This window comes from Astyanax mexicanus, chromosome 2 (assembly GCF_023375975.1).
Source record: "Astyanax mexicanus isolate ESR-SI-001 chromosome 2, AstMex3_surface, whole genome shotgun sequence".
In the NCBI taxonomy this organism is placed as follows: Eukaryota; Metazoa; Chordata; class Actinopteri; order Characiformes; family Acestrorhamphidae; genus Astyanax; species Astyanax mexicanus.
In genome coordinates, this window is record NC_064409.1 from 61,784,726 (window position 1) to 61,804,792 (window position 20,067).

At 37.6% G+C, this 20,067-nt stretch overlaps 2 protein-coding genes across 5 annotated transcripts in view; both read right to left on the reverse strand.

The window, feature by feature from the left end:
- Window positions 1-233: 233 nt before the first annotated feature.
- Window positions 234-7,236, reverse strand: si:ch211-256a21.4 (uncharacterized). Of its 2 annotated transcripts, XM_007228140.4 has the most exons (4): window positions 7,150-7,236; window positions 5,947-6,147; window positions 2,682-2,873; window positions 234-1,192 (listed from the first exon to the last, which is right to left on the reverse strand). In XM_007228140.4, exons 2-4 carry the CDS (start codon window positions 6,134-6,136, stop codon window positions 879-881), a joined length of 696 nt encoding a protein of 231 aa, XP_007228202.2. In that variant the 5' UTR covers window positions 6,137-6,147; window positions 7,150-7,236; the 3' UTR covers window positions 234-878. The 2 variants fall into 2 exon arrangements, with proteins under 2 accessions (XP_007228202.2, XP_007228201.2); XM_007228139.4 differs by lacking the exon at window positions 7,150-7,236 and having other exon boundaries at window positions 5,947-7,143.
- The window catches only part of accs (1-aminocyclopropane-1-carboxylate synthase homolog (Arabidopsis)(non-functional)), a 30,130-nt gene continuing 17,212 nt past the window's right edge, over window positions 7,150-20,067 (reverse strand). The window contains exons 14-17 of one of the 3 annotated variants that reach the window (XR_007437851.1): window positions 14,268-14,421; window positions 13,664-14,136; window positions 8,474-8,585; window positions 7,150-7,236 (exon numbers count right to left, since the gene is read on the reverse strand). Coding sequence is in view for 1 of the 3 variants with exons in the window: in XM_007228138.4 (XP_007228200.3) it covers window positions 13,721-14,136; window positions 14,268-14,421 (570 nt within the window). In the remaining 2 variants the exon portion in view is untranslated. Of the gene's footprint in view, window positions 7,237-8,473; window positions 8,586-8,858; window positions 11,467-11,904; window positions 14,137-14,267; window positions 14,422-20,067 lie in introns of those variants that run through there. The other 2 variants (XR_002650241.2, XM_007228138.4) reach the window with 2 other exon arrangements.

A 20,067-nucleotide genomic window follows, 5' to 3' on the forward strand; every position in this document is an offset into this window, starting at 1 on the left:
TCAAATATTTTGTTTAAGTGTGTTTCAAGTGGAAAAAAAAAGAAATCTTTTTTTTTCTGCGCTCGTGAAGGGTGTTCCAGTAGATATGCAGTGCTTAAGTACCGAAATTAAGCACCACTGGCTATTTACTGGAAATTTTATATAAAGCCTCACAGAAATGAGACAAAGCTGTAGTGATGTCCTTTTTAAACAAGGTTCCAAAAAGTATAAGAATAAGAAAAACATTAGGAACATTTGTGATTTAATTGGTTATTTATTTATTTACCTTTTTATTTATTTGTAATGACAACAACATGCCAAACAAAAACAAGCTCAACCTGGGCTGATCAGATATGAGATATGTGACTACAAGCACCTTGACTTGTAATACCGAGTAGTAACTTGAACAATGTAGTAACATGGCATAACCACACGAGGGAGCTGTTACAACATGAATACATGATGATCGTCCTCTGCCTGACATGAATTTTGTTCACTCCATTCCTTATTGTTCTGCATAAAATCTAAATAAGTACTGCATTAAATTCTAAATGCAGCCTGAAAGTGATCCAGTGTACATCAGTAACAGTAAACAGTAGTCTTGTCATTATGCAGGTAGTGTTTACACAGCTTTCTGAAAGTGGGAAACATTTAGTATTTTTTCAGCAGGCTTTAATATCAGTTCATAGGCCCAAATCAAGGCCATTCCTTTGCTCATCAGGCTCTGGCAGGCCTCAACAGCTCTCGGCTAAAGTGCAGTATCCACATCCGCGACCTTCCGAGCTTCTGCAAGCCTTCCACCAGAGCTCAGGCCTTATGTTCGGCTGTTAGGAGCAGTAGGTGCAGGTATTGAGTCAATAGCAGGATTTGACACACGGCCTGTGCCGCTACACTCCTTCTCAGGGCACTGACAGGTACCTATTGAACTCCTTGTCAAGTTTCGGCCCCCTGTGGTTGTAGAAGCTCTCGCTAAACGAGCGAGCGTAAGCCACCTCAGGGGCCTTCCACCACGTCTCGGCCTGCCTCATCAGCTCCGGCAGCACGTCCGGCACCACAAACTGCTCCACCAGGAACACCACCGGCAGCACAGCTAACAGCAAAGCCCAGCCCACCATGCCCGTCCAATAGGAGAACCCCAGGCGCGTGATGTCGACTCTGATTTCAGCGATGTGCTGATTGGTGAAGAGTGCCCAGCTGAGAAGAAAGAAGAACTCTGTGGAGAAGCATTAGAAAGAGCGTTATGGCATGATAACTACAATGTTAACAAGATTGTCAAAGTGTCAACCTGCATATAGACCCTTAAAGGTTCCCTATAATGAAAGAATCAATAACCTTTAAATAAGCACGCCAAACACAAAGCACCTCTACAGAGATCCACAGAGATTCCAAGCCACTTTTAAGCAAGATAAAGAAAAAACGTGGGGAGGGAAAACTCCCTCAGGTTATAAAGAAGAAATTTAAAGAGGAACTGAGACTTAAATAGGGGAAACCCATTCCCCTGGAACACATCGTCATATAGGCAGAACAAAATCTTGTCAGAAATTCAAGGATCTGGAATGAAGTGAAGTATGGTGTTCCCCAAGGGTCAGTCCTGGGGCTGTTACAATTAACTTTTTAAATGCTGTCACTGGGTAAAACAATCTGAAAGCATGGCATTGATTGTCACTGCTATGCTGATGACACCCAGCCTTAATAAACCTAATGAACTTAATTAATAAACTAACAAAGACAACTGCAGTCTTATACACTATTAAACCAATCAAAAACGGTATGATTTTTTTTCTTATTAAATTCCTTGTTAAAACAGTGGTCTCACTTCTAGGTCCAAATATTGAAAAAGCTGGAATGAAGCAAAATTGTTAATATTGCATTAAACCTAAATGGCTTCTGAGTCATACCCACCACCAATCTAAAAAACTAGTGGTTGTTTTTGACTTGGTTAACTGAATTTTACAGACAATAACATGCACCGTATTATAAGGTGCACTGTATTATAAGACACACTATCAATAAAAGTATATTTTCTGGTCTATTTTCATACAGAAGACGTGCCGGATTAATAGGGTACCTAACTAAACAAAACTGTAGTTCATAAAAAATAAAAAAAAAATAAAAATCTTTCAAAGTCAAACGAGCGCTGGATATTAATCTACACAGATTTCTCTCCTGAAAACTGTTCATCCCACGTCGCTTTCTTCAACACAGGAAACGCAGGGTACAGTTTGATATACTCACCTCTGAGCAGCAAAAGAGCTAGCGCTGTGGTTAGCGGCTAATGCTAATACAAGAAACTTCACTTAAACTCCTGTATAACGCTGTACTTCAGCGAAGTGGCTTTACAGCTCATTACAAACCGACTGGTACTTTTAGATAGCCACAAGTGCTTTTTTTCCTCAGTAATATTACACAGCCAAACTGTAAAATATACTCTTTAAAAGACTTAGCGAGGCTGATACAAACATTCATAACCTCAAAGCTGGACTACTGCAATTCCCATTTTCCAAATCGCTATATAAGGTCCAACTAGCTATAAAGGTTTTTGATTTTAAAAACAGAAGCTTCCTGTTCTAAATCTTAGTTGTCCAGTTTTGAGAATAAGGAAATGAAGTGTAGGCCCACATACAGTTTTATTTTCACAGAAAGATTTATTTTTAAAGCATTGAAAAAGGGGATGAGTCTACATGTGATGTGTTAGTACTGACCAGTAGGCACCAGTGTGATGAGTAGCAGCATGGTGGGGTAGAGTGCCTGGCCTGCCATCAGTAGAGAGCGTGTGTTGGAATAAGAGCGCACGGTCCGGGACGTCCAGCAGAAAGCGAAGACCAGGCACAGAACTCCCGAGCTCACAGCCATGATGAACGATAGAGCAGAAAACACCCTCTGAGCCCCCAGACCTGTTCAAAAAGGCACACAAGCTATTACTGCCTGAACTACTGTTAACTCTCACTGATATCACACATATCAGGTATAATATTGAGACTACATCCTTGTTTGTACAACAATTATCTATTTTTTTTTTACTCCTCTGATTAGCTTTCATGATCCACATGTAACAGCATAACACACTACCACCACGTTAGTGTCACTGCATTGCTAAAATAATACCTACTCTATGTGCTCAGTGGAGCTAAAGAAATGTGGTTAATAGGTGTAGAAACAAGGAGACGGCCATAATAATAAGGATTTCCTTATTTTAATATTTTCTACACTGTAGATCAGGGATGGGCAACTTCCATGATGGAGAGGGCCACATTTTTTTCAGCATGACCATTGGAGGGCCACATGACCTCGCACTTCAAATAATTGAATATGAAAAACGCTACAAATGATTTTCAATAAGAACAAATTTTATATGAATTTATATCTGTATGTTTACAGCACCAACATTTATCAACAACTATTTTCTGCATATTAATGCATTTTAATACGGCAAAAGACAAACCGTTTGCTTAAAAAAAGTGCAAAAAGGAAGTCCTTCATATCAAAGAACAAAAAGTTTGCTTAAAAAACTGATTGCAAATACAGTAGTTCCTCTGTGTAAAATAAGTTCATTATAACAAGTCCTTCATAAGCAACAAGGACAAAACATTTGCTTATAAAAGTGCAAAAGGCATTTGAACTCATTTATAACAAAGAACAAAAAAGATTTAAAAACTGATTGCAAATAGTTCATTCAATAATAGCAGAAAACTAGACCACAGAGGCCCAACATTTATTGAAGCTAATGAGAGAGCTGTGGTTTGGCCTGCTGGCTCACAATGGACTGGATGTCAATGTCAATTTTCGTGGTTGTTTGGCAGCGCCCTCTAGCGGTCAAAAGTAGAATTACGTTTTTTTTTTTTTTTTTTTTTTTTTGTTTTTTTTTTTAATTATGAAATTATGAAATTATTTTTTATCTATTCGCGGGCCGCACTGAGTGATGACGAGGGCCGTGTGCGGCCCCCGGGCCGCCAGTTGCCCATCCCTGCTGTAGATAAAGAGAAGTCATCTAAACTATGTGGAAAAACATAGTATTGATTAGTCAACATAAAATTGTTAAACAAACCATAATATGCTTTATATTTGAGATTCTTTAAAGCAGGTTCATGAGTTAATCACCTGAAAAGGGTTTCAGTTAACAGCTGTGCCCTGTCAAAAGGAATTACTCGAATTTATTGCCCTCTTGATGTGTTTAAGTAATGAAGGTCAGTCAATCCGGAAAATTTCAAGAACGTAGAAGAACTTAGAAAGTGTCCTCAAGTGCAAATGGTCTCGCAAAGACCATTAAAAGGCTCTTATCAGGACTGCCCCAGGATAGGAAGACCAGGAATTTCCTCTGTTGAACAGGATAAGTTCAGAGTTACCACCCTCACCAAGTTAACAGCACCCCAGATAAGAGCCACCTAAACGCATCACAGAGTGTTTTGGATTGTTTTAAACTTTTAAGTTACTACATGATTCCTTATGTTCCTTTTACAATATAGGGGAAAAAAAGAAAAAAAAAAAAAAAACATTGAATGAGAAGGTGTGCCCAAACTTTCGACTGGTACTGTACCAAAACATTACATGACAGCAAAATGATTTTCATTCCAGGCCACAAATCAAATTTATGGAAGAAATCATCATAAATTTGTATTGTACAAGCAATCAATCTTAATGGTGAAGCCGTCCGACTCCATTTGTCATTTTCTGCGAAATGACAAACAGCCCCCAAGTGACATTTAAATTCATCATCTATCTGAACACGAGTCCAGAAAACCCCCATTAAAATGGTATATGACAGTCAACATGCTGCTTTCTCAAAGCTGAGAGAAAATGTGGAACATTCCCACTAAAAACATGTCAGAAATGCTGGAAATACAAGCCTAAGCATGTCAGCTTGAGCCGAGGCCTCAAAAACCTACACTTTGCTTACGCTTCAGTGGAGGATTGGAGCATATCCAGCCAAATGATGGCAAACAACAAACTTTCCTGAAGCATTTCACATTCAAGCCTCGTTTAATGAGAAACTACTGCTCTGAGACAAACGCTGATTAAAAGAGACACTCTTTCATTAGCGGAAAGGATTTCATGACATTAGTTCTTAGTTTAACAAGCCAGCACCTGCAGGTCTTTCAAAATCTCATGAACCGTCCCTCTTTCAGTTTCCTGAGCTTCTGGAATTTCCTAATAATATGAGACTATTCAAATTACAGGGTATATACATGCTTCTACTTATTATTTATAATTTATATTGATATAACTTTATTATACATTATTCTTTATGAGGCATTATGTTCTTGCCCCTTCCTGGCACCTTAAGTACTAAGTTAAACTCCTTAGAAAACAAAGGAGCAACAAAGGGATCTTTGAGCAACATATTAATTTTTTCATTGGACATGGAACTAGTATTACGTTCCATGACTTTTGCCATGTCCTGTGGAAGCTTAAAGCACTTAACTGACTTGTGGGATATGCAAACGGTGCCTTCTGCATTTAATGTGGATATTATTTCTGCTTTTTTTCTGCTTAGTTTATGGACAATTTAAGCCAGACAGTGCCAGTCACTGTCATTACCACCCACCTTCTTGTCCATTGTGGGTGGTACCAACTTCTACGACATGGTACACACTTTACACTGTGAGTCATGTAATGTTAAATTCCTGCACTTACCTGAAATTCAGAAACAGATCATACTATCCATCTGACACCTGCTCTTAGGCCTTAATCGAACTTCGATCATTAGAAATCCTGCGCTGCTGTGAGCACACTTAGTCAGCATCAGTGGCTCAACTTTACTCACAAGATAACATCTCACAACATATACAGTTATGGGCATTCCCAAGCTGCCCCCTGAGTTAACACCTCATAATTACTTTATATGCACTGCTATCCATTGGCTTTTGATATGTCAGCATATACAGTATGCATTATACTAGACACAAAACTATCTCTTTAAAACACCATCAGACCAACATCAGATCTCTAACATCAGAGACCAGCACTGACCTTCAATGCCCTGTCCCTGTGTCCAGCTGTCGTCTGGACTCGACTCGTTCCCGTTCACCCACAGGCCCCTCTCATCCAGCCAATGAGGCGTCCAAACAGCATAGCTGATACACAAGCAGCCCGCCAGGCCCAGACATGACTGAGCAAATCGAAAGCGGCCTGTGGAATCCTTTAGCTCTGGTCCTTTCATCACTCTTTCTTCTGAATAGAAACAAGTTAAAACAGAGGAAAGAGAGATAAGTAGGAATATATGTGAGAAAGGTGAAACATTTGCATAAATCGTTAAACTTGCTAAATAATCCCTTCTAATAATCAGGATTACAGTGCCCAGTACAGCACAGTACAATCCAAACACACGGTAAAATGAGAATGGGGGAATATCCAACATGACGTTTTCCAAATAAAGGTGCAACAAATAGTTACTTCAGCCAATTGTGGTTCCTTCCTTGTGGTCCTTTCTCCCATCAGCAGTGAGACTGTACAATAATAGCCTACAATAATACATTTAATTTTATATTTTCCACTTGGTTCTTATGTATATTATTATTCAGATTGCTGTTGTCTGTTTTAAATTATGTTAGTTATTGGTATGTTTCCCTCTGCTTGCACAATTTGCCCTTTGTCTTTTTATTAAAATAAAATTTACTTTTTTTAGTTACTGGGTATGCACTTTGAGTTTGATTTGGTCCTGCTGCTGTAACAAGTTCATTTCCCCCTTGGGGGATCAATATAGTTTTATCTTATTTGATCTTATCTTATCTAAAGTAATGATTTTTAAAATGGTTGGAGATGTGTAAAGGTTCCTCACACTTTATTAGATATGGGGTTCTATCAGAGCTGTTAATGTTAATGCGATGACAAGCATGATTAATCTGAAAACCAACACGTAAATGTATTTTTATCGCAAAGTTTTATCGCAAGTTCCTCCTGTAATCCACTCACCTTACAGAGCCTGGTGACACTACTACTGTCGAATTCAGAAGGTAGATTACTTTTTATGCTGATTATTTATTCTCACTAGAAGTTAAAATAATGTTTAATGTAATCGATTGGTAGCAAAGAGTTACATCTACTGTAGGATAGGATTACTATGTCCAGGAGTCTACACTGGAATCAAGGACCAGATATGAAGATAGGTCTGTCTCTTGCATTCCTCTAAAAAAAAAAAAAACAACAACAAAAGATATATAAAGTTTGTCTTACCTCAAGGTGAATCACGTTGGAGTAAACTGTTGCGTGTAAGTGTTGTGATAGCCCAGGCAGGTTACACTACACACAGAATAGAGCGATCTGACAACGATCACACACAAGCATGAAATACAGTGAGAGTGAAACAGAAGGTGACGAACATTTATGAAACACACACACACACACACACACACACACACACACACACACACATTAGCTTTCATTTCCCCCTCACACACACACACACACAGAGCAATACGACACCGGAGATTTCCCTCTGCCTACTGTGGAGACCTGCAGTGGGTGGAAACTCCCCCACTCTGAAAACACACAAACAGTGTGGTTAAATCCCCCCAGAACCCCACCTGACTCAGACTGAGGTTTTTAGAGTGAAACTGTACTGATTCAGCTCATACTGTAGTAACTCTTTTAGTAAAGCCTAAACTCTGACTTGTTTTGACATTTATAAACAGGTGGGCTGCAGCGAGTGGGGATGTTCAGACGGGTCAAAATCTGAATAAAAATGAGCACAGGGACCCCACACTGGCCTTCTGAAGTCTCAGATCACTTGTTTTCTATATGATCATTATAATATCAGTCATAACTAGACATGTTGAAAAATAAAATATGTACTTCAGACTTTCTTAGTCTAAGTTTGTCTCACTCTAACAACAGCGAGCCGTGAGAACTGAGTATAATCTAGAGATCAAACCGCCCCGAACATTAGCTTCATTGGACAATAAATGACCTTTTTGAGTGTTGTGAAAATGGACATGGTCAAAATTGCTTAAATGTCAGGTTTATCAGGTTTCAATAATATAAATCCCTGTTTTTTTAGTCTCAGATTTTGGATCTTTTTGAAATTGTACACTTTTGAAAATGATTAATTAATTATAACAACATGTGTATGTACCTTATTGTCTTTCAGTCTTTTATAAAATGCCATGGTTAGTTGAATGCATTTTAATGGTTTGTTTTAAGCTGAACTACAGTGCACTTCTCAGAAAATTGGAATATCATTAAAAAGTTAATTGATTTCAAAATGTGAAACTTATATGTTATATAGATGAACTTGCACATAGGGATCTATTTTAAGTATATTGATGATTATGATGATTATGATTATTATATATGAATTATATTAATGATTATGGCTTATAGCCAGTAAAAAAAAAAGGGTGTCAGACAATTAGAATTTATATAAGACCAATTAGTACTTCTGGCAGTGTGGGCAGTTTGCCAAGTCCTGCTGGAAAATGAAATCTGCATCTCCATAAAAGGTATCAGCAGAGGGAGGCATGAAGTGCTGTAAGATTATTTAGGAAAACACTGCACTGACCTTGAACTTGATATAACACAGTTGATCAACACCCGCTGATGACATGTCTCTCCAAACCATCACTGATCATCAGTAAATTTTACATTTCATTTGGAAATCAAGGGACCAGGGTCTGGAAGAAGAGTGGAGAGGCAATACAATGCGCTAGTAATAAATATCCAAATATTGCTTTATAAATACATTATTCATTGCTCATCAATGTGTCTCTAAGTAGGTATCCACTTTCCTTAGAGATATACAGTATATTTTTTATAATATTAATATAATAAAATATTGTCAATCTTTGAAAAGCTATTTTGTAAATAGTTCTTTATCAAAACAGGTTTTTACAAGATCTTTACATTCAAGCAAAGAACCTAAAATATTAATTAGCTCTTGCAAAAATGTAGCCCAAAAGTTTGTTAATGTTTTTGGCAAATTTATTAATACAATAATCAAATAAAGACCAAAAACATAAAATGAAAACAAAAACATATACACAAAAAAGAAGAAACAAAACAAAATAGAAGAATACCCAAAAATCAAAAAATGTCCTTAACAGAAGTGTCCTATAATGAAAAACTATGTTTATCTTGGCATAGCTAAATAATTAATCCCTAAAATAAGATAAAAGTGACAAACCATGGACATCAAACACTGTTCATTAGGACAGCAGTGCTTTCCGATAGAATTATTACAAAAAATAATTACTGTATACACTGCACATGTACAACAATGTTCTCGCTATGCTTTGCTACATAGCTCCTCTGCTAATGAAACAGAGCTTCCCTTTTTTTAAAATTCACACCCACCAAGAAAAAAAATTAAGTAAATTATTGAGGTAAATGAATAGGGATTTTGTAGCATTTTTGCTCCACATACATACATACCATTTGCACATCAAAAGACAACTTAAAATCCTGTATAAATGCATTGCATGGCTCTTTTAGTATGACTGAATAGTACAATTGAAAAAAATAGAGCATTATTGGAATAACAAATAAAAACCCTTATAGCATCAGGAAGCAGAACAGTCTGTTCCCCTCAGTCTTGATAAGGCTTTAATGCTGATTCCATAATACTCCAGGAGTCTGGCTTCTCCCTCTCGCTCTCTCTTTATGTCTCTTTAACTCTTCTTTATCTCTCAAGAACAAGGCATACGATTGGAAGCCAATCTAATCTGAGGTCCTGGTTCAGTTCTGCCATTAAAAACATTAACTTTTGTGCGCCATGTTTGACCTTTACTCTGGTTTTATATGTGGTTATAATAAGCTTAAGCTTACACATCCCAAATTCTAATAATTTGAGAAGTCATTTGCAAACCAGCACTTACTTATCCCTTACTGTACTTTAATTCCTTTAAAGATACACACTGACATTCCAGATATACAGTAATAAGAAAGCAGTATAGCAGTATAGTAGTAAATTGATCATTAAGAGTTAACGCATTTTTCCACTATAAGGCACAATTAAAATCCTTTAAATTTCCCAAAAATCATCAGTGCGCCTTATAATCTGGTGGACCTTATGTATGAATTTTACCAGTCAGGTTGTAAGGAGCAGTGAAGCCACTCTGCTGAAGTACAGCTTTATAAAGGAGTTTCAGTTTAGTCTCCAGCAGTATTAGCTTTAGCTTGTAAACACGCTAAGCCCTAGCTTTAGCTGGCTTTGGCCGTCCAGAGGTGAGTATTATTATCAATCTGTAGCCTGCTGCTAACCCTGGCTAGCACTGCTGGAGCAATATTAGCATTACCATCTAACCACGCTAAGCGCTAGCTCTTTTAGAGGTGAGTATTTTGGACTGTAGCCTACGCATTTTCTGTGTTAAAAAACAAGCTATGTGGGCCGAACCGCTCGCTAATATCGCCCTGGCAGAATAATAGACCAGAAAATAGACGTTTATTGAAAGTGAGCCTTATAATCTGTGTTCCTTATAGTACGAAAAATACGATACCTTAGGGAAAGGCTTGTATAAGTTGTGATGTGTTATCTTGTGAGTGAGGCACGGCAAGGCGATGTGTATTATTAGAGCTTGAGCAAAGCCTGATGTGAAGTGCGTGAAAGATGGATGGTATTTTCCATTTCTGAAACTGTGTGGACATTTAACATTTCTTCATCCACAGTGTTACACTGTAACATATGTACTAGTAATGCATCATAGAAGGCATTACCACCCAGAGTGGACAGCGTACTGGATGGTAATGATCGCAACCAGTAAGATCTGGCTAGTCTTGTCTGTACAAACAGAAATTAAATCCAAAATCAATGCAGGAGGCACCACATGGATAGTGCAGCGTTCTTAAGCTTTCATAGGACACAGCAAAACTCAAGGGACACTGCAGAATGATGCTTCTCCCCTATGACATGTTAGTGTAGCACTTAATTAACCCTGATTGTACCTTAGTTCCCCTAAAAATATGATTATAATCACTAAAAAACAAACAATACACATCACTATATAAAGGAAATCTATTTCAGTCCAAGCAAACTGAACCATAAATAGTCTTATATTAAACATAATAAGCCTTAACAAATCTCTCTAAAGATTTTTAAAGATGTATTTAAACACACTTGATGTTAGCCCACTACAGCACACCACTGTATATATATATCTCTGACATAGTCTGTGTAATTAGAACACACTGTAATGGAACATCTGGACACACTGTCTGTTTTCACAATCTGTGTCATCCCTGGACACACATTGAGGCTAATCTGTGTAACCTATCTGTCTATAAATAACGCGACCTACGCTCTAACAGTGCGCCTGTCATTCTCACACTCAGGCAGTGATGTCATGCGTCTTTATGAGAGCAGGGGTGGAAGGGTTAAGGACGGAGGCCACAACGCTTTGCTGCGGTGACATGAGGTTGCTCTGTCGTCATGGCAACAGGTACCTACACAGGAAAGTGGAGCCCACTCGTCACTCCGCCACCCCAGTGGGCTCAAAGCAAATCCTGCACGCTCACTCTTACTTCCTGTTCACGCTGCGCTACTGTGCATCTCCAGAGTATCTGCAGGTATGAGAAAATTAAACATTTTAAAGACTGATCAGATAAAATTTGCTAAAATTGTCCATCCTGTCATTGTGCCCACAGCTTGCTATGACACAATGGACAATGTAAGTAAAAAAATAAGAAGTGATTTATCTGGGAAAATAGGATTCCTGTGTAGGTCTTAAAAATATGTTATGTTAAGGTCTACTGCAAAATGAGCAAATTTGGGGTTATCTAACTGCCACGCCTACAGTTTCCTCATGCCTACAGTACTGTCTCCACTCCAAAAGCAAGTCAAATGAACATTACTGAAAATAAAGCCTCCCTTAACCACAAATAACAGCATTAAAATTGGCTGATATGCCAATCAGTAAGCTAACTTGTAGGGCTGTGTGTTGGCAAGTAGCGGATACGATATTTATCATGATAGAGGGATTAATATTCAATATTTTGCAATATTTTATAGTACTATTTATTTTTAATCAAATTTTGGAAAACAATGTTTTATCACACTATTCATAAAATCTGAGTAAAAAAATGCTACATTTTTAAAGCTATTACAACAGTGGGATCTGAATCCTAAAATTAACCACTGTCTGCCACCAATCTTACATGTAAACTAATGATTTAAAACAGACACTGTTTTTTATACATTTTGAATTGATACATTATTGCAAAACATAATATCACTTTAATACTTTAATATATTCAACGATCAGGCACACAAAGGCTTTTATTCATACCTTTAGGACCAAATTCATTTTTAGAATATAACTTGCAATGTGCCCCTATGCTAGCAGTTTTTAACCTGTGGTTTGTGGCCCCCCAGTGGGCTGCAGTGGTACTGTTAGGAGGGCCTTAACCAACAATTTCATTCTATTTTCTGTTTTGCAGATTTTAGATAATGACAGATACTATGTAAATTGTTTAATTATAAAAAAAAAACATTGCATTTAATTTCAGCTTGTTGATTGGTCTAGATTGGCATAGTATGGTCACATGACTGACAAAGCTAGCTGGTGGATTAGCAGCTAGTTACATCCACAATTACAATATTTTGAGTCCAATTGAAGCATTTCAAACATGTTCGAATAAAAAAAGCCAATCAATACATTTGACTTAAGTGGGCTGCAGAGTGTGTTGCAGTGGGTTAAGTCAGCCACAGGCTGCATATTTTTTAAAACCCTTCCTTATATTGGACTTATTGAATAGTCAGCTTAAGAAACATTTGACTAAAACAAATAAGATAAAAATTCATTTTGATAGTGTTCATAGCAAAAAAATGTATTGTATTTACTTGGTCTCAGCAGGCCCAATCTCTAAATGTATGGTTTCCTTATAATAGCCTCCTTGGCCTCTGAAACTATATAAAATGTCGTTTTTAATATGACTTATCCAGCCAAAAAGAGTACAAGTATTCCATAATCCAGTCCGTTTGTTTGTCTCACTGCTGTTGTATTCTCATAATATTGTCTTTTTTGATTGTTTTAATGTATTTATTTCAAGAGAGCCCTAAACTCTCATTTATAAAAAGAAATATAATAAACAGTACTTTAACTGCTATTCAAAGGCATAAAAAAAATAAAATGAAAGTAAAAACCCAGTATTGCTCTTTCTCTTGCTCTGGTTTAGGCTTTATGAAGTGGAAATTGTGTTCACTGCGGGCTCAACATGATGGTGAGCCCACAAGGAGGAATATAAAATGTATAGTAATTACTCTTTATTCGAAGCTGTTTTTAGCACAGCGTTTGTATCATGACCGTCATTTGACTTTGAAAAAGCCTATGAAATATTCAACAGCTCAGAAACACGTTTTTCAAAGCTGCAAACAAACCTTTTAGTTGAAACAGAGGAACGCTTTAAAAGGCTGTAAATAAGTCTGTTAAAGCCGTTTAGCTCTGGCAGATTTTTTCTGGGAAAACCCAAAAGGCATCTAAGATTCCTAAGGGTTTCAAAACAACGTGCTAATACAATTCCCCATTGTACCTACTGTGTGGGGAAAAAAGGAAATTGGGAAAAGAAAAAGAACACATAATACTTTTAAAAACACTCGGCTAAATTTATCCCATGATAAAAAAGCACCTCAAGAAATGCATCAATAGTTAGCTTTCATACAGCTTTGATGTATTGTTTATAATCTGTGAAGAAAAACAGCTTATGGATCAGAATACTGAACTCGTATTTTAGCTCAGAATCAAACTTCCTCTTTACTTACAAAGAACTGAAAACCACTGGCCTTGGTACTGAGAATTCTGCCCTTTTTAACGTGCCATTACATCCTGGCCCTGTCCAACAGGTCCTTAAAAACGTCCAGCTGGGTTGGGTCCTCTTCAGCACCAAGCTCCGGCCTGTTTTTCTCCAGCCAATCAGACGACTGGATCTGTTGCCTTAGTGTACCAATGAGCGAGTCCAGGCTTTCTGAGGTAGAAGAAGATTGGCAGTTGATGACCACAGTGTCCTCATCAGCCAATGATAGGCTTCCAGCCTCAGCACCAGTCCCCTCACAATGCCCTTTTGTTGGCGTACAGGAGTTGTTGGCTGTACTTTCTTTCTCTGTTTTGCCCTCTTTCTCTGCACTGTTCTGTGTTTGTCTGTGGCTCTTCTGTTTGTCCTCTTTTGAGTTCTCACACCTGGGGAGGGCTTTGGAGCCCCGGAGCTCCTCTAACGCCGCACTGATTCTCTTCAGACCTGAGAGAAGAACAGAGCACTATAAATATATGCATATGTACAATTACCAAACAAAAATGAATGTAGTGCATTCATAGAGTTACAGCTGAATTAGCAATGGATTAAAAAGAGGCCACAGTGTATAAACCTACCCGGCTGGAGTCGGTGCCGCTGGTCAGAGAAGATAATCCGGAACCAGCCTGGAGAGGAGCAGCTGAAGGCCTGTCCACAGCTCAGCAGCACTCTGTGCTTCAGAAAACACCTCCACATGCAGAGCTCCTCCACAAACGTGCGTTCCTTTAGATACTGACTCACACCACAAACACATACACACACACACATTAGAGACTATACACTGTAAACCCATAAGTTGTTTGCACTTAAAGTCTGTTTTACATAAAATTAAAGTTTACTAAATCTAAGCATTACTCAACTATTTTGCGTTAGCTGAACATTTGTGGGCACTAATACATTCAAAAAGAGATCTTTAGTAACTGAGTTTATTCTGTTGCCATTGGCAGCTTCTATTCCATTGGCTTCTGGCACAATCTGTTTGCATACTGGGTGTGTCCCCCATTTTCTGACACTCACCCTTAGTGTGTAGTGTCCCCCCCCCCCCCCCCCCCCCCCCCCGGGCTACTTTAGGTTAACTTAGGTAACCATTTTAAATGTATTATGACATTGTGGATCATTTGCTTTTGTTACAAATCTGATAAAATGCTTGTATTTTTTAATATTTCAGTTAGGGGTGTGCCAGATCATGCCATATGCAATAATAAATTAATAATAAAATATATTTTCATTTTGTTGCAGTAAGGTGTTCTTGAAATATTTTTTTAAATCCAGTGTTTTGTCATATCGCCAAGAGTATCATTATTGCGAAAAATACCATGAAATATCAGGATATTATTTTAGGGCCATATCACCCACCCCTAGTGTCAAGTACTTTTCTGTTATTTATCTGTTAAACTTAAAGATGAACGATTGTTCAACTCCATACAGTATTATAAATTACTAAGAAAATGGGTCTACTCAAATAATTTGAGTAGACTTAACATATTAGGGTTTTCAATGTAGGTCAAACATGTCAGTGATTTAGAAAACACCTCCAGTGACATAACCTGTCTGTTGTTTAGAATGTTGTCTTGTCCCTGAAGGCCTTAATTACCATATATATTTTTATTTTGTTTTTTGTTTTTTTTTTAATAAGAAAGAACAATGTTTTTCTCTTAGTTTGAAGTAGTTTGGCACTTTTTTTGCTTTTGTGGGGCTTTTAAAACAGGTGTAAGGTTTGAGGGATTATCTAATTAATAGCAAGTTTTGAATATTAATGTGTTTAATGTGTTTTAATAAATTTATCAAAAGAGTTGTCTGTCTGGTTGGGCTTTACTTGTTTAAATATGAATGGTACTTGGTTGCAGAGAAGACAATACTGGAAATGTGGGGTTTCAGGTCCGTTTATGGGTTTTAGAATGCTGCAGTGATAAAAATTAATTCTTGGTGATTTATTGAACATTGTTACATTACATTACATTACATTTGGCAGACGCTTTTGTCCAAAGTGACTTACAATAGTCAAGTACAAAAGTAATAGAAGTTTAAAGGTAAAAACATCTTTAGATAGGGCTTAAAGGAGGTCGAAGGGAAATAATGGGGTAGAGGAGTGAAGGAGGGGAAGAGGGAAATGATTGTTACCCACTACTGTACTGTACTCTAGACTATATTCCTCTAAGGATGTACTTTTAAGTAGGGTACCTCTTGGTAAGAGTTTGCTGATTTCTAGAGTCTCCTTTCAACTTTTTCTTTCTTTCTTTCTTTCGTTTCTTCAGTATCAGTAAAAAGTTTCTTGGCTGTAAAATGGGAAACTAAACTCATAATTATTTTCATACTTCCCTTCTTAACTTACTTTTACCTAGCTACAGTATACAAGACAACAAGGCAACACTGTTAAATTGCAGATTTTTTCATATTTAAAGCTTCTGCTTTTGGAAATGGAGAAGAAAGTGAAGGAATTGTTTTTTTTTTTGTTGTCTAAAAAAAAAACACAGCAATGAGTTGTTTCCCTTTCCCTTTAAATAATGCATGTCTCGAGAACGGATGAAACGAATAAAGTTTAAAAACATGATTCTAAGTTACTGTTAGAAACATAAATACTGGATGCCTGTGATCACTGTTAGACTGATGTCACTGTGATAAGCCTTCTCAGTTCTTATGCTGCATGAACTGAATGCATTGCTCCTCTGAATTGAATATAATGCCTGTTGTTTTGCTAGAATTGTCAGGAGAGGGAATGTTGTGAGGAATAATACACAGAGAGATTTAACTGTCTGTAATACCTCCTAACCCTCAATGTGCTGCTATACTGCCCACAGGAGGATTTAAATGGATTTTAGATGTCTGGTAGACAATTTATATTTCAAGTTAGTTTGTGTTAAGGCACTGCAGATGTCAGACGCAAAAATAAGTGGCCTCTGGTGTTGGGAGTGCAGAGAGAAGCAGCATGACTGGAGAAAGGGGAAGCAGTGGAAAGTGTGCTGCTGGATCTTGAAAAACAGTTGTTAAAAAAGGCTGAAGAAGGCAAACCATCTGTACGGGTGAAAAAGTTTCAGGAAGGACCTTCAGGAATATTTTTGTGCACAGCTCCTTAGAACCTGGAGAGATAGTCAAAGCTCTGGGTGAGAAAAAGTAAAGAATGCCAGATGTTATGATAATGGCAGAGGTATGAAAAAGAGTTTTTCGCCATAGAAAGTGGTGGTAGACTGTATTTTAAATCAAGAAAGAAAAGTGGAAATTATTCAAATGTCTGGGCTGACCAGCCTGGCTAAGAGAGTTACAGGCTGAATAGCTCTTGTCTGTGTAGGGTAGGATGTATGGGTGTATAAACCAGCTACTAGAAGTAAGGGTTTATACCTGATTACATATAAATGCGAATAAAATACACCGCTTGTGATTAGCATAGGGTAGCAGTTATGTAAGTTGATCAGAAACTGTCACCTCACAGTAAGGGGACAGGATTTTTCAAAGTTCAAGCGATGCTTGTGTGCAAATGTTTTGACATTTAACAATTCCTTGATCCACAGTGTCAGCTGCGGGAAATACATCAGTAGACATTACCACCCACAGTGGACAGTGCCATGGGTGGTGTTGATCATGACCGGCAATGTCTGGCTTGAACTGTTCTTTTAAAACAGAAAAGTGACTCTGGCAGAAACCACACCCACATATAATGCAGGGGGACCCACACACATATCACTCAGGTCAGATTCTGTGGGGCATGGGTCTGTAGGTTCATGGGACTCATTACAAGTTCATGTGCTATGCTGTTTGGTATATCAGAGTATATGACAAAAAATGTGTGTTCATGCATAAGAACCCAAATTATTTTTTAATAAGAAAACGGTCCAGTGGACTAGGTTTTGCCACTATGATCGTGAGATCGCTGGTTTGAATCCCAGTCATGCAGCTGGCCATCCACTGCCAGAGCCCAGAGAGAGCACAACTGGCCTTGCATTCTCCAGGTGGGTAGATGGCGTGTTTTTCCCACATCAGAACAGAGTTGCTGTACTTTTTACTGAGCGTGTTTGGATACTCGGCATTGATGCATCAACAGCTGAATTGGTGGGACGATTGGGCAGATAAATTGGGGAACAATTAGAATAAAAAACTAACAAAAGTTAGTCGATACCTGTGAAAGCAAAAACTGACTCACCGAATATGACAGAGGAAGAACCTGTGTCCTTCAAGACCTGATGCACATTCATTTAGATAATGAGGAAATGAGCAGAAATGAACAGCCGTTACTTGAATACCAATTACACAGCTGAATAAGTGCTAATGTGATCAAAATTTAAAGCAGGAAAGTAGAAGCACAAACTGATGAAGGAGGAGTCCTTATAAGCCCGAGGCTCTTGCACCTTCGTGACTCAGAGACAATAAGCTACATGGGTGAGTAACCTGCATTAACATCAGATACAATGAGTATAACACATCTCGATTACTGTTGTTACTTCATGCTGAAGCAGCTTGTGGGATAATGAGGATAATAGAGAACGAAATTGAGGTCAAAACCCTTAAAATATGCGCTAGATCATGACGACAGGGAGAAAGTGAATAACAGGCAACCCGAATTAACACCAGAGATTATAATGAGTATAACAGAGCTGAACTTTCACTGCTGTTTATTCATATACATGCAGGAAAAGAGATAATGAAGATGACACATGTTGAAACTAAGGTTAAAGCCTGCAGAGCTGTTGATAACTGTTCTCGTCAAAGCAGGAGACAACTTGCTAAAGATAATAGGGAAAAAATGCAGAAAAAGGCAGAAGGCACAATGTTTGCACTCTAAACACAAAGTATCAGAATATCATTCTAAAAAAAGGCTATTTAATGCAAAATAATAGTGAAAACTTTGGGGAGGGGGACTATTTAGAACTGATTATGTTAAAAACAATTTTCTTTACTAAAGGATCCTTAAAGAACCCTCATTTAAAGGGTTAAATGTGAACACAGCCACTCTGTTTTGCTATTCAGGGAACCTATTCAGACAATGTGTCTTCTGCATGGTCTTTGCCTTATATAAAAACTCTTGGAAAATAATGTCCAAGGGCATCTGGCAGCATACTGCTGCTTTTAGGGGGAACAACATCTTAAACCTTAAGTCTGGAATACTCAGTACTGGACAATCCTGACTCTGCAATATTTTTTTTCGATTATTACAGAGCATTTACTATAAAAAACAAACCTACTATTAAAGCAATACAAGTTGTTATGTGTTTTATGTGGAGTTTAACTGTGTAACATATAATATATATATTTTTCAGAGCCAGTTTAAAACTAATCTATGTTGGAGAATGACTTCTAAAAGTTACAGTATGTTCTTACTATTTAAATTGATATGGTTGCACTTGATCCCCAAAAGAAAAATTTAAGTGAAACCAAAACATAGGTTAACCTAGTTTTAAACCACATCACTGTCCTTTGTAGTTTAATTTTAAGTAGTGGAAAAAAATTAAAATGGATTAAAATTATTTTTTTAAGGCCATATCGCCCAGCTCTAGTATGTGCATTTGAATAGAGGGACTTAAAAAAAACAATTGATTGTTGCAGCAGGGAAATTCAATTTGTGCGTCAGGGGCAATGTAATGTAGAACAAGTGCAGACTTTAAATGTTGGTAAATGGGTTGATGCACAAAATTGGAAGTTGCTGGCAGATGTGGGCAGTAAAGTGAAGATTCCACTTTGTATCACACCTAGTATTTTACTCATAGAGTAAATAGATTGTTTATTCTATAGAGCCAACTGTACTGTTAAAGATGAGGTTGATGGAGCTTAGAAATCGGAAAGTTTGAAATATGCAGATTTGGTGGCTGAGGTGAAAGAGAGTGACTGGCAGACAAATGTTAGACCAGTGGAGATGGGTGTTAGAGGTGTTAGAGGTAGCAAAGTCTGTCACATCTTTGCTGGTTGAGTTTGGATACAGAGACCGTTTACTCTGGGTAACCACAAAGAAACTGTCAGAAGTAGCAAAAAGATCTAGTCAGTGGTTATTATTAGGAAAGAATGAGGCCTAGTAGATGTGCTGCTAATCTGATTATAAACGACCACAGAAGCTTTAATTCTTAGGTGCTGAATTTTCTTTTGTTTATTTAATATTGTTAAATGATGCTGATCTGATGATAAACATCCACATATGAATGGATGGATGGATGGATGGATGGATGAATGGACAGACGGACGGATGGATGGACGGATATTTTGCTTTTACAAGGTAAAGTGAACAACTGCAGTAGGAGTCGTTCCTTAGAAAAAGTTCCTCAAAAAAGAAAGGTGAAGGATAAGACCTGGGGCCAAAAAATAGCAGGAAGGAAATATATGCCCTATTATCAGTTCAGAACGAACCAAAGGGACCAAAAAGATCAATATATCAGTCAAGAAGAATGAGGGATAATA